The sequence below is a fragment of the Pieris rapae genome, chromosome 3 (genome assembly GCF_905147795.1).
Source record: "Pieris rapae chromosome 3, ilPieRapa1.1, whole genome shotgun sequence".
In the NCBI taxonomy this organism is placed as follows: Eukaryota; Metazoa; Arthropoda; class Insecta; order Lepidoptera; family Pieridae; genus Pieris; species Pieris rapae.
In genome coordinates this window covers 4484600-4499632 of record NC_059511.1, presented here as the reverse complement: position 1 = coordinate 4499632, position 15033 = coordinate 4484600, and the positions used below count along the sequence as shown (strand labels likewise).

At 30.2% G+C, this 15033-nt stretch overlaps 1 protein-coding gene across 3 annotated transcripts; it reads right to left on the bottom strand.

Annotated features, from left to right (window-relative positions):
• Positions 1-85: 85 nt before the first annotated feature.
• On the bottom strand, positions 86-14990 carry LOC110997068 (sex-lethal homolog). Of its 3 annotated transcripts, XM_022265040.2 has the most exons (9): positions 14843-14989; positions 14238-14426; positions 9826-10044; positions 9079-9186; positions 8538-8719; positions 8061-8148; positions 6026-6098; positions 872-1115; positions 86-796 (listed from the first exon to the last, which is right to left on the bottom strand). In XM_022265040.2, coding segments are annotated over exons 2-9 (993 nt in total). In that variant the 5' UTR covers positions 14316-14426; positions 14843-14989; the 3' UTR covers positions 86-795. The 3 variants fall into 3 exon arrangements, with proteins under 3 accessions (XP_022120732.1, XP_022120731.1, XP_045490490.1); XM_022265039.2 differs by lacking the exon at positions 86-796 and having other exon boundaries at positions 868-1115; positions 14843-14990; XM_045634534.1 differs by lacking the exon at positions 86-796 and having other exon boundaries at positions 868-1115; positions 14238-14362; positions 14843-14982.
• Positions 14991-15033: the final 43 nt, after the last annotated feature.

Below are 15033 nucleotides of genomic sequence, written 5' to 3'. Positions count from 1 at the left end.
ATTTTTCTTTTCATGTTTTCTTAATAAACCGATCAGGTGCAAATAAAAGTAAGGAGATGCATGCTTAAAAATAAAAACTTCGAATAAATTATAATCTCTATATTAAAGAAATAATTTAAAAAATAATGTATAGGTCTGCCATCGGTTGGCAGAGTTACAATAATTAACGAAAACAAAACAGACTTCACACAAATTATACTCACATAACCTATTATCTAAAATGTAAGTCTTGAACAAATACAAATTAAAATAAAACTCAATTTTGTTAACGAGTTATAGGTGTACGCTGTTGGCACTGCACAAAAGTTGCTAATACTTTTTTAGATGTCACCAAAAGTCTTATTTTAAGGCAAGCCATTACGTTTTCATAATGCAAGGATCACCTAGATGGCGCTTATCGAAATATTTAAATTCTTTGAAAGTAGGCTGATAATTTTAATCCTTTTAAAAGTTGCCAATCATAATATTATCTCCTATTGTCTCTTTTCTTTATCAAGGATAATATTACAATGAAAGGCATAAGAAAAGCCTTCACTAAATATCGCCACGGGCATATAAGCACTAATCTGTTAAAGATAGATCAAATGGTGAATATGTATTATAATACATTACTAAAACAGCTCAGTGCATGCAGCACCATCTAGGAGTATGACAAAATAGCAATTTTCCTTAAAATTGCTGAGTTTACGAGAAACCTTTGTGATCTCTCCTCAAACAATCAATATTCACGACCACAAAAGCAAAATAATGCTTTATCATCGTTAATTCATTGCACTGCTAATCTACGTTCATAAATCTGGAACAAAATCCACAACTTGAATCTTCTTCGACATCTTGAGAACACAATAAAAAAAAAATAAAAAAAAATTACCAATACGGAGCACCATTTCTACACCTCTGTCCTTTAAAGTCACCAGCCCCAGGGCCCCAGGGAAAATTTCGCCCCCGATTGGCTCTATTGGCTTTACCAAACGGAGGTCGAATGTTCGCACACATTCCTGGCCTGCACCCGTTTCTGGGAGTGTTTGGACTCCCTAGTAAAGGTGGAGGGGATTGAAAATTATCCCAGGATTCTCCAGGCATCAAACATGTTCCACAATTCCACGAAAAGTCACCTGCGGATTTCATAGACGGATTAGTAAATTTTAAAACATTATTACAACCACGATGTAGTTTTAATAATGATAGTGAATAAATAAAAAAAAATAAAGTTTGGTTCTTAAAGAATTTTGAAGGGATTAAGCTAAATAGTTAGAGCACAATGTTGTATCATGGTGGAATATTTTCAGAAAATACATTTTATGAAATTTTCAAATTACACTAAAACTCAAATTCATAATTTATTATAATATTTATTTACACGTTATAACTACCACTTTGGCCAATTATGGAAGATTATGATTTCATTCCGCCAAACAATCATAAATACTAATTAACTGGATATTAAAGCATTTTCTTACTTAATTGAGAACTGCAACTAAAATAATATTACATACATAGATATAACAGTCAATACGAAACATAGCCTTAGGTGCTGGCGCCAACGAGATTTTATTTTCGGAAACTTTTTAAGTTCTTAAATGGCTTTTTTTATATTCATTAATTACTAAACAAATTCAACTCAAACTTTGGAACCAGCAATATCTTTGGCATCTACTGAAATAAATTTGTAACTAGCTTTTATATACTCCCAAGAAATTAAGAAGAAAATGTAAATGTTTTGTTTTTAATAGACTATTTTCAGATAACATTTATACCTTACATAATAAAAAGGATTTCACAAATTAGCTCTGTCAACTAATATTTAAGACTTTCTTGTAAAAAATACAATCTGTTAAATGTATGGGAGGAGTGAACAGAAAATATTACATTTTAACAGACAAAAAGACGTAACTACATAACAATACGTTTCACTAGATGGCAGCACGGCCAAAACATTGGCCAAGCGCTCACAATCCAACCCGTTTTGTTGACATATTTAAGAAAGGCCGATTCTCAATTTTGATTTGGCGCTCGAAAATTTTTAATAATGTAAAGATTTCAATGACGTTAAATGAATAAATAAATATTTTCTTTAGTGCTATTAGCTAAAAAAACTATTTTAGTTGAAACAAGTTATAATCTTTCTAGTACCTATCATAAGACTTTTCTTAATATGAAAAAAAAATACTTTAATTTATTATATTTAGCAACAGAAACCAACAACTTTATCGCAGTAACGATTTTTCTGAAACGTCGCAAATAATTAAAATAAATTAAGAAACATTTCTTTCTGAAGAAGAAAGCTTACATATAAATAATTATATTACAGCAGTAATTTAATGCTATGAGAGCAATAGAGATGTGAATTTTAAAATTAAATATGGCCTCAATTATATCGGCTACCACGACGACCACTTACTCTCATATCATTGCAGCTATAGTACGGACGCGGAGCACGAAGAATTTCGTACAATGACCTTTGGGCCTACTACCAGTGGTTAAAAACATTTTTTTTATAAGTACGAATATTAAAAACGGTAGCTTTGATTTTTATTTAGACTAAACGGCTTGATGGATTTATAAAAAGGAAAAGTTATGATTGCGACTAAGATTTGGTAAAAAAAAACAGAAATACTCTTAAAAAAAACATTTAATTTTAGTCAGAGGCATCTATTTCTGATGAACTATCAGATGTTTCGCCAGATACGTTACTACTTATATACTATACTATAACATATATACTACTTATAACAAAACAAACCAAAGTACATGTGCACCACCACATGTCTTTATGGTTATGACTAAAAGGTTTACAATCTCTGAATACGGCGGTCACTGCATCTGTGTGAGCGCAACGGCAATATGTTTATGCGCGAGCGACAAAGACATAAGATGAGGGGTCATTCTACGAAATTCTTCGTGCTCCGCGTCCGTACTATAGCCATAATCTTAAGATATTTAGGCACAATTGACATGGAAACTAGTTCTAGCATCCTATACTTACCGCTGGCATTCAGTGAAAATTCGCTTTGAATTATACGCATCACGCGCAACCAACAAAAAATCACTGAAGGCCTATATTTACGATATAAAATGTCGAACAAGCACGGGTATATATTCATTAATAAATACAAAATATGTATTTTATTCTACGGAGAGATTGACGAAAGCCCAGATATCACACAATCTAGCAACGAGTTTTACTATAACGGTAGTCAAATAGTCACTTGTTCGCCAATCATATCCAATAATGTTTTGAAAGATCATAGTAATTTCGTACTTTAAACTATTGCCTACCCAGAAGTTGCATGTGCCAGAAGGTACACATAATTTCTAGGCATTCGCCATAACATGCTTACAGTGATTAACACGAAAACATATTTCTAACGTAGAATATTGTCGCTATGATGACTTGAATAGCAGTATATACTGGAATAACTAATGATTATTGAAAACTTCAGCAAAACAATTTAAGATCCAATGTGGCACATAGATTAATGGCTATAGACCTTAAATTATATACACTGGTACCCAAGTCTAAGAAAAATACTTTATGTGAAAAATAAATCTTTTTAAATAACTCTATTAATTATATGTTAATTTTTCGAAAATAGAAATAGATCTATAGAAATTTTATATTTCAAATACAACTCTGAAACTATACTAATAAATATTAAAAACTAGATTAATTATTTCATAACATTGACTAAATCATTTTACTAAATACAAAATTAATATCATCTCATTGACGTTTAATATGTATGAACGATGTTCATAAGGAAGACTTTTAAGTACACTTAAACTGCAAAAAATACTAAAATGGAACAAAATTAAACCTATGTCTGTCTAGATTCAATACCTTGAGTTTTAGCAATTTAATTTTAATTATTATATTTAGGGAAGCACTAAGACGAAATTGACCATTTAATTCAAACAAAAATAAAACATATGTGTTCGCTTAATGTGAACTATAGCTAGTTAACAATATAACCTCGATATAATATAAAAACACTAAGTAGTATCCTAAAGCGCCATCTGTTGTTAGTAATTGAGCACATATAGTCCTTACATACTTTGTTTAAAAAGCTCTATAACAGATTGAAGACTAAAGCAGTGTTTTAGTTTACATATTTGTAGGATTATGAAGAATGAAGTAAATCTTAAATTCAAATAATTTTTTCAATACCAAAAATCAAATACGGTCAACCTTATTCTCTGTGAATATGCTGCCTGCAGAAGGCAATGAATCAGCAATATTTTGTTTTTTTTTATGTTTTACTTAGACACTTATTTAGCCATCTGGCATCTTCTCTGGAGAAGATTTCTAACGCCCACACATATCATGAAGCTCAACGTTTTCGGCTGACAGTTGGACAGAGATCTTAACATCGATCTTATAACGTGGACAATAGTACATTAACAAAATACTCATCACATCAAATATTTCATAGAATACATTTCTAACACTGAATTCGATTCGCATAGAGCACGATAAAGACCCTTACATACTATCGATGAATTAAACAATTCAGGCATAAATTAAAGCCGTCCTAAACATCAAATCTATTGCCATTAAAAATTCATAAGATTTTTTTTACTAGTATAGTTCGAGTGAAATATATTTATTATATTAACTATAATATTATACTTAACACCTATCCAGACATAAATTGTCTATGGTTTCATAGGTGTCGCCACACAGCGGTGGATAGTTAATAATACAGTTAAATTACATTTATTCGAAGATTTGAACAGTCTTATGCCCATAATAACTCTTAATCACTGAAATTTCAACCGATTACATTAACATACATTTATTACCAAACAGCTTACAATTTAGAAAACTCCTAGAATAGAAAAACGTCAACAGTTAATTTTGTGCGGGTACAAGGTCCCATAGTTAGTATTTTAAATCAGTGCTGAAGAATCTACACCTATTCCGACGAAATCATTACAGACATTCATTTTCTAATTGAAGTTACTTCTAATCGGTAAGTACAAAAGTTAACGACATCTAGCGGTAGAGTCCAACATTATTCAGTCTAAAACTAGTCTCCGAACTCCACCCATATTTTTTTAGACGAGTGAAGCTACGACAATTGACAACTGACTTTGGCTTAGTCTATAATCTATGTTATATTGGTAGAGAACAGGCAATAATTTTGTCAATGACAAACTATTTAAGAGGAATTGATGGCTATTCGCAGTGTTGTGGGACAAATTATGGTCCCCTTGCTATACCACATAATACATAGCAAAGACTCTTTAACATACAAAATAAATAACTTTGTATTTCCAGCAAACGCAATATTTATAAAAAAACATTTAAATCAGCAATTTATTTGAAATGCATTTTACCATTTTGCCGAGACAAAAGTTCTATCATCCTGTTCAATACAAACAATTACTTCCTATATCGATTATAATTCTAAATAAAAACACTAGTTTTCTAGCGAAACAACCAATAAACACAATTGAATTTTTGTCAAACCACAACTCTCCCACAACACCAACACTAAAACTAGTGAAAACAAAAGTCCACGCCTATATCCTTGTATCGGAGAGGCGAAATTTTTTGCAGTACAGCCCTTTTCAAAACGGGCGATGGTGGGACATATACGCAGGCTGGTTGTAATAGTCTCGGCGGTACATCCTATTCATCGTGTTATACATTCCGTAGTTGTAATCGTGTCGGCTTTGAAGCATGTCCAATTGGTCCAGACTGTGATGCCGTTGAGGCATGGGTGGACCTATCCATGCAGCGTGCACAATACACAATACAGTGGATATGGAAGCATCGCAATACAATTTAATGTTAAGGTATATTTTTCTTGGTTTTTATGTATAAATTTTACAAATAAACCTATACCACATTACACATAAAAATCTCGTTTTGCTAATTTAAAGGAAAACAAAACTCCAACAAAGGATCAATACAAAATTTGCATACTATTTCGATAGTGAGGCTGTTACAAACAGTGAAATTTAAACTATACATATATAGTATATATATCAAGCGACGTTGCCATAGCAACCATCTCACCTCGACTCTGTTGGAAGCCAGCTGACCATCCTGCGTAGTACGCCGCCTTTTGTTTACCGTGCTCCTCGGCTACCTGCAGTAAAATATGGTGTCAATACATTACAAAGAACAAATTGTAATATTCAGAAACATCTGCTGTTAAATAAATCCTGTTATTTCTTGTATTGCTTTGGTTCGTTGAAGATTAAGGAAATTATTGCACGTGCGAAATCACATACAAATTCGATATTTCTGAACATTTGGTACCATTTCCTATTGAAATTGCGTAATAAACACCACAGCGAACTTTCATAGTTTCTCATATGATGTTCATATTATAGATAAGCTATTTGAAATACTAACAGTCTAAATGATAATCTAGTTATTAAGCTTTAAGTTTAAGGACTTTAGTTTCTGACCTTAATTTTACACAACACAAGGAAATGTTAATTATTTATGTATGATAACATTAAAGACATATTTATTAGGCATATGGTGTTTATTAGGCTTTTTTCTATTAAAAACCACACATGAAAAATGTAGATACTTTTTGTAGAACACTACGAATCATAGTCAACAGCTTTAACTTGACATAAGCATAAGCAGTTCTAGATATTTATTTATAAAACTCAATTACACTGGCATTAACACACATTAAGCGAATGAATGTATGTTCCTCGCGTTGATGTCATTTATGATTTATCTTTTAATTAATTTAAAATATTTAACTTATTATAAAGGCATGGGAAACGAATAGTCACTCAACGTAAAAGGTGATTTGGATCCTCTAGAATTGAAATCAACATTCAATTAATTATTTAATTCGAATGAAATTTCAATCAACATCATCATGTGCAATTATTTAATCAATTACCATATCAAAATCGCAATTTTGGAGTGTTTGACAAATTCACATGAACACAGTTGACTAAATTTAAGACGCCTTATGGCGACTTGTATCTCGCTCGTATATATACATATTAATATTAAGTTTGTCATGAAAATAAAATATTTTTGTAATGAGAAATAAAGTTCTTTAAACATAAACATCTGCATTCGAACATACTTGCAACAGTAAAAAGACACCAAAAGTATCACAAAAAGGATTTGCAATCTCTAAACAAACAAAAGATCGGACCATATTTACCAAAAGACAAAACGTAAATACCAATTAACGCATAAATGGCGCTAATTTGAGTGAAAGTGACTCGTTATGTAATGGAAACGAAAAAATTATGAATTTGCTTTTATGTATATGATAAAGCTATGCACCGTTGTATCGGAGTGTAGCCGCGGTCGGCTCCCGCGCAAACTCGCACGGCACTGGGCGGCGCCCCACTGCCTCAATACAGACCCCTCGGCCAATTGGTTGCATGCACAATGTTTTATGATTAGATACAATGAATGCTGATGTGCAACAACCTTTGGCTTAATGTTCCCAGTCTGGCGGATATCGCCAAGATGTAAACATTACGAAATGAAGTTAAGTCCCACAATTTGTGTCTATATAAAAGTCTTTTATGCAAAATTTTCTTATTAACAAAACAAATTGACAAGAAATCATACATATATTGTGAAGCCATACAAAAAAAATACGAAACTTTAATATAATACGATCAATTTAGACCTTTTTCAAATAAAAAGGAAATAATTTGGAATATCGACTTGTATTGAAGTTATTTAAGTCACAAATTCATATGAAGAAATATTATAGTAGCAGCGAAATGTGCGACTAACTTTAATTCATAATAACCTTACCGGACGACAGCTCTGAAAAACTTGTAGTACGAGTCAAAAGTTTTCAAGGCATTAAACTCTTAAGAACTAACTACACGAACCTATTTATAACGAACATATTAAAATCGAACTCTTTAAATTTCTTGAAGAAAACAAACATTTAAAATTCTTTGAAATTATCAACCGTTTTAAGGACAAAAAAACTATTTCCCTAATAATCTTAGCGTGTCATTTGAAAATTATTTTCAATAACCTATAAAATTAATAAGTTATTTTTGTAACGTGCACAAAACATATATGTATTAAATATAATATTCACCTTGACACTTAGGGGTTCAGTACCGCCCTCTGGTATAACATTGTTGAGTGCTGCTATCGCTTCCTGGGCCTCTTCTCTTTTATCGAATCTGTAACGAATTATATACATATATATATATATATATATATAAATTGAATATTGTAAGATGCAAGATGCACGATAAATAAATATATTCCATTTACAATCGTATCTAAAGCGTTGTAATATACAAATTAGTAATATCTAAATGTTTCAAAAAGTATATAAATAATTAATAACGTTTCCGAAATTTGTATGTACAATAAGCACATATGGAACATGCTTTCCTTATGTACTTATGTGTTGTGATTTTAGGCTTTGACTGCTTGAATGCGTCGAATGCTTTGAAGATCGTTTCTTAAATTGGTACGATCTTTAATAACAGACGACACCAATTCAGGAAGACAATATTTATTTTACAGTATATAATATACATGTCTTTGATAGATTTTGAGTTACCTTACAAAGGCTACACCTCTCGGCGAACCGTTATTCTTATCACGTAGAATGTGTTTCTGTACTATCCTTCCATATTTCCCAAATATCGTTTCAAGTTGCTCCTCAGTGATTGCCCGAGGAAGATTCGTTACATATAGGTTTGTTTCTTTAATATCGTCTCCCGACGGTCGAGCATAAGAAACCTATAAAAATTATTTTTCATGACAAAAAAAAATTACAAATTTTTACAACACTCAAACAAAGAATTGATGAGGGGGTATTTTAAGTAGAACACAGTTAAATGATTTTCAAATGAAACTACCGATCATGTAAGATGGTAAGCCATAAGACTAGTAGGCTTATCATTACATTCATAAAATATACCTTCTATAATTAATAAGAAAATATAAAGTTGGTAATATATTTTGAAAACCTACTCTCTGGAGGTGCTTTTTGACATATCATGACATACAGGTTCAAGGTTAATTTATCATAAAAATTTTTAGTGAATAATACAACTATTTTTTTTTCTCATAGTTTACCTTACGTTTACATTTATTACCTTTAATCGCTTATTCCTAAGTTGGTATCCATTGAAAGTCTCGATAGCTCTCGAAGCATCCTCTTCCCGTACATAGTTCACGAAACCAAAACCATAACTATAACCAGTCTGGAAAATATACAAAAAATAAGCTAAAATCTACTAGAATATTCGTCGATAATATATAGTTAAGTAAGATAAATAAACTATGAAAATAATTATGGGTGGAAACTATTACGTGGTTTGTATAAATTGTTGTATTCCACTGTGGGGTAATTAAAATTTAAGAGTGTAAAGTCATTGTTCTAAATAAAATTTCACCGATTAAACGAAAAGTATTGTAAGTAAATTTTGGATGAACACCTTAATGTTCTATTTTAAAGGATAGGTAAAGTCTACGTAAGGATTTGTCAACCGATAAAAAATTAATAATGACCATATTGTAAATAGTTTTAGTGTTAGAAGGGTAGAGTACAGTCTTAAATACGGCAAAACGATGTCAATAATGAGGCAGTCCAACATCTTGAGACAACAGAAATAAGACGCCTAAAGAAACCTAAACATTTTGAGTTAAAAATCCTAGTATAGTGAATAGAAGTGCCAGTGGTATCAACACACGAACATAGTATCAACATTATGGACAACTAAGACAATTAATGAACATTACCTTAGTTTGAGGTATAATTATTGTTTGGGTTAAATTAATTTAAAATTGCACTCTTTTTTTTGTTTTATTGCTGAAAAAAAAATATTAAAATTTGCACATACCTTAAAATCCTTCATAACCCTACAGCTCTCAATCGGGCCGATGGTAACAAACATAGCATAAAGATCCTTTTCTGTGACAGTCTGTGGAAGGTAGTTGACGATCAGGTTGGTCCTACTGGAGTCACCACCAGCGGCCGATATTCCTCCACCGTCTGACATGCTGCCCCAAAACCTATGCGCTCCCGGGTTAGGTCTACCTCTGTACTGATGTTGTATTTGCTGAAAGAAATTCAGGTCATGAAAATCAGTAATACTCTAACCAAAGGTATATAATCGTCATATATAAGTTCTTATTAGCTGTGCTGCTTATACATAGGTACAGCTTGCTTATTATAACTTATCACAGACGTCTACCACATATTGTTTACGTAAAAAGACTGACCCAAAAAGCCTTAAAATTTACAGCTTCTACAAACATTGAAAAATGCACAAGAATTACGAGCGCATTTGGCAAAGCTTAAGAAAACCGAAAAAGATACTTATCTAAAAATTTGGAGGCTGACGTTTAATTCTAAATGTATCGTAGTGTCTGGCCGTGACTTGATTAGCAACCCCAAGGCTTAAATTGCTAGGTTGCTTATGATTAACAAATTGTTATCGAATGTCAATCAAACGAAATCATGTACATTCTATATATTATATAGAATGTCTAAGTATATACCTAAGTGAATTACAAACAATTGGGTAAAAATTCTAATATAGGAAAGAGTCGACAAGGCGTCTAAGTAACAATTCAAGTCAAGTCGGAAGTGTAATCTAGCTTATTCATGCTTTAAACGCTTAAAAACCCTGACCTATTTTACCTAGTCGAGACCCGATTAAAACTTCGCTTATTAATCTTAACTGTTAGCAAATAAGTTATAGTTAAAACACGATATCGGTTATTGGGTCACGACCCTGACCCCATGGCGCCTTTCCCGGTAATCACTTGATCACTCCGCCTTTTGCCAAGATATCAAAAGCATAATCATTTATCACATTTGTGAATCTTTTTCGTTTCTCCTATTGTAACTGTATGAAAGACATGCTTTTAAATGATTAACTTAGTTTCAATGAATAAATCTTTCAATGTATCGCAAGTGTATCGAAGTATCGGAAGAAGTGTATCGCTAAGAAAATTACCAACATATTGTGTCTTCTGAAAAGAACCAAAGATATACATACCCCTTTGCAATTGAGCCTTAAAATTTTATTCAATAATCAACTGATTGACTGAAGTCATAAATGCTAAAAATACGACAAATATTGAGTTACTTTAATACAATACAATGTTAAAAGCCAGTATTGCATCAATAAAGGTCATTTTTTAATTCGTTTTTCAAATTAACAAAAATATTTCAACACCGCGAGTTTTCAGCATAAAAGACATAACTCTACGTACTTGTCCCCATCTCAAAATTTAGGTAACTACACACTATGCCTCTTTTAAAAAAAAACAATATCTGATAATCATTACGATTGCACCGATTTGAGAAGTAAATAATTTCACAGATAGAGAACAATTTTTTTAAAAATGTATGTTAGTATCTAACTAATTCAAGTAAGTTAGTAAGGGTGTTAACAGTTATAATATATTTCTAAAACGTACGAAGTACATACTTCCAACGTTTCGCGAAACTATAAGTATAGCTGTTACTTCGCAAGACCCTTTACATTTTCTTTTAGTAACTTGAAGTGGTCTTAGATAAAGCCTACCTAAACAATGCTTGACAATATAGAGGTATCACACGATACTATTAGCTATGTCTACCCAAGTTTAACCTTGTTATAAAAATATAATACTTATTATGTAAAGAAAAGTCATTTATAAGCCTTCAAGTTATTACAATATTCGATAAGTACATTTCATGATACAAATGTTAAACTAATATATCAGTACAGGGATAACATTTCCATGATGTTATTATAGCGACACTGCGATATTTATATGTTAGAAATCTAGCAATACATAATATATTTCAATTGAACTTCATAACCGAGAATGGTGGTTGCATTAAAAAAGCTAGTCCAAATGCGTTTCTATAATACATCACTATAATCTTTCCTACACTCTGTCTACATTTTAAATTTAGCTGACGAGCACCTTAAAAATTTAAAGAGTTCTTAGCATTTTACGTTCAAAATTAGATTAATAATTTATGTTTTTCGTGTTAATATCAGTGTAAAAGCCAAATCCCTGTGTTGGAATTTAAGAAAATGTACATGAGTACATGTAATGTTATTGTTTTTATCTGATAATGCTTTTTGATAAAATTCTTTTGCAAGGGAGATGAAATTAATTTTTATAAAACATAAATGGAGAATACAAATTTAAAAATGACAGATGAAACAAAACACTAATAATATTGTACATTCTAAGCGCCCAATTGTTCTGTGCTACATCACCATACAAAACTATGCCCCTTTACAAAAAGCTGGCATGACGCCAACATAAATGGACGTTGCTTCTTTAACTTTCAAGCTGTACTGAAACTTCATTAATTATTTATGCTGCTTGTCAACAATATTTTTCTTTTATGTTTGGTAGGTCAAGTGACGATATATATTTACTCTACATTATAACACTAATTACTACTTTAATTATTCGACTGAGAACAAATTTTCTTTAAAAAAATGTAATAACTGAGTACTTATCTTGAAAATTTTGATAATTAAAGGTAAAACAGTGAAATGGTGAAGCATATACCTACTTTTTTTTACTTCTTCTAAAGTGCTGCCATTGACTACTAGTCATTATTTCAATACCAACTAACTAAACCAACGTAATACACAGAAAAAGTCAATTAAATATTAATAGCCAAATACGAACCAACAAATCATCAAGCAAGCAACACATATATTCAACTGATAAAATTTAGTACTGCATAAATATAATCAAAGATAGAGGCTGCATTTGAGGTTGATATATAAATATGAACTTTAAGCCTGTTTTAAACTATACAAAAATAATAAAATATTATAAACAAAACTCAATTTATAAAGAACAAGATCTTTTATAACAATAAATAATAAAATAAACATTGAAAAGTATTTTTTCCATTCCACATGTGTTTTATTAATAATAAAAATATAACTGATTATTTATAATTGTATAACTACTCCTAAATTTGTATATAAATTTTGAAATTAAAATTTGTATACTTATAGGAATAATACAAGGAGTAAATTATGGCATTATATAATAAAATAAATTTTCTATATTACAGTTGTTTATTACACTGCTTATTATGATTTACTATTTTTAATCAGACTATTAATGGTAGAAAAAATACTTACTTAATAGTCAGGAATCACTAACAATAGAAACATTTAAAGTAATAATATTTATTTTAACAAATTAAATCAATTAAATGAAAAATTCAAAGAAATTTTATGCAATCAAAGGAAATTAAAAACAAAAACTGAGACAGTTTTGTTTAAGCCAACTAGATTAATAAAAATAAATAGGATAAATGTACTCTTGCACTATAAATTGGAATGCTTTATTTATTGTATATTGAATAAATACAAAAATGAGACCAAACCATTTTTTTTTTCATTTGCTGAAAAAATCTATAATATCATAAAGTAATTTTGATTTCTAAATTTTTATCAAAAATTTAAAAATTGTCAATGAAAATTATTTTTATGTTAAACATTCTGGAAAATTCAGAGGCCATTTAAAAAATATCATCAAAATCTTATTCATACCTGATCATATAAAATATAATAGTTTCAAGTATTGATCCTATTGTGACATCTTAACTATACATTAAAAATATAATTATCCAACAATAATTTATGATGAGGCCATCGCAAGTAGACAAACACATAGTCTGTCCCACAATACAAACAAAAATAAGTTATATTTAAAAATTCCACTGTTATATAGGCCCCATGTTGTACAATATGCTCAATAAAATCCTGAATATTTATCCCCTTAATACCTATGAATATAAAATAAAACTAGAAGAATGGCTAAAAACTCAAAAATATAATGAAATAGAAAACTTGTTTCTTAATAGTTATAGTATATAGTTATACTATAACTATTAAGAAACTATATATATATTATATAATAGTATAGTAATATATATATTATATAATAGTTTCCATACTAAATAACAACATTAAATTCATATATCTATTCAAAGTTTCTCCTCCACAAGAGACTTAAAAATCTTTGTCAAAGTTCACACTTACTCCAGTCTAACCAGCTTTATAATTCATTACAGTTACTGTACTTAAAAATTAAAAGTAAGATAACAAATAAAAAAAATATAAAAGAGTGTCTACATTCTAATTCTAACAATAACAATCATAAGGATTAATCATAAGGAATATAATAGTAGTTAATATGATTACTAATCTTTATTACAAAAATGTAAGATATGAAAATTAATACGGGTTGGCATATTTTAAATACTACTCACATTCTCCAAAGTATAGCTTCTATCCCAACTATTGAAAGGCGGGCCTCCATGGTAAAAAGGTGGGTATCTGTCACACATTGGTAAAACTGATCTTTCCTTTGGTACAACTTTGGGTTATCTAAAAACTAACTCTTTCTATTCATTATAATCTGCAGCTAACCTTAAACTATTTCTTCTTATATTTTTAATCTGAAAAAAAACTTAAGACAGCAAAATCAATAGAACTTTTACATTTTACATTACAGGTCACTGAACTTGTAGTTAAATATTACGTTTTGAGGATAATATAACTGTTTACAAATTATTTATTTCCGTAATAGAAAATTTCGAGGGATTTTTTACGTTAATAAGGCTTTAGGCGTTGGCAGTAGAGTAATATTGCTATTGATTCCGGTAATTGGGAATCCATACAACAAGACACGAAGTCGTAACACTGTTGTTATAAGAGACATTATAATTTGGAAAAAATAGGACTTTATCAATATTTTTGCTTCAATAAGATATGTCTATTATTTAATATTCTATAATAATACAAATCATCTTTCTTGGTTAAAGTAGTTTCACATTTATTTTTTTATAAAGAAACAATTTACGCGAAAACATACCTTATTTTTTTTACATCAACAACTAACAATAACACAACTTGTTGTTATAGATTTTACCAAATATGTACGAAAAGGAATAAAAGAAAACGAAATCACCTTAACGCTAATCACTGAAATCCAAATCACAGATTTGATAATTTTTCAATGCCGATTATTTTGTCAAAATAATGTCATAACACAGTGACAAACAG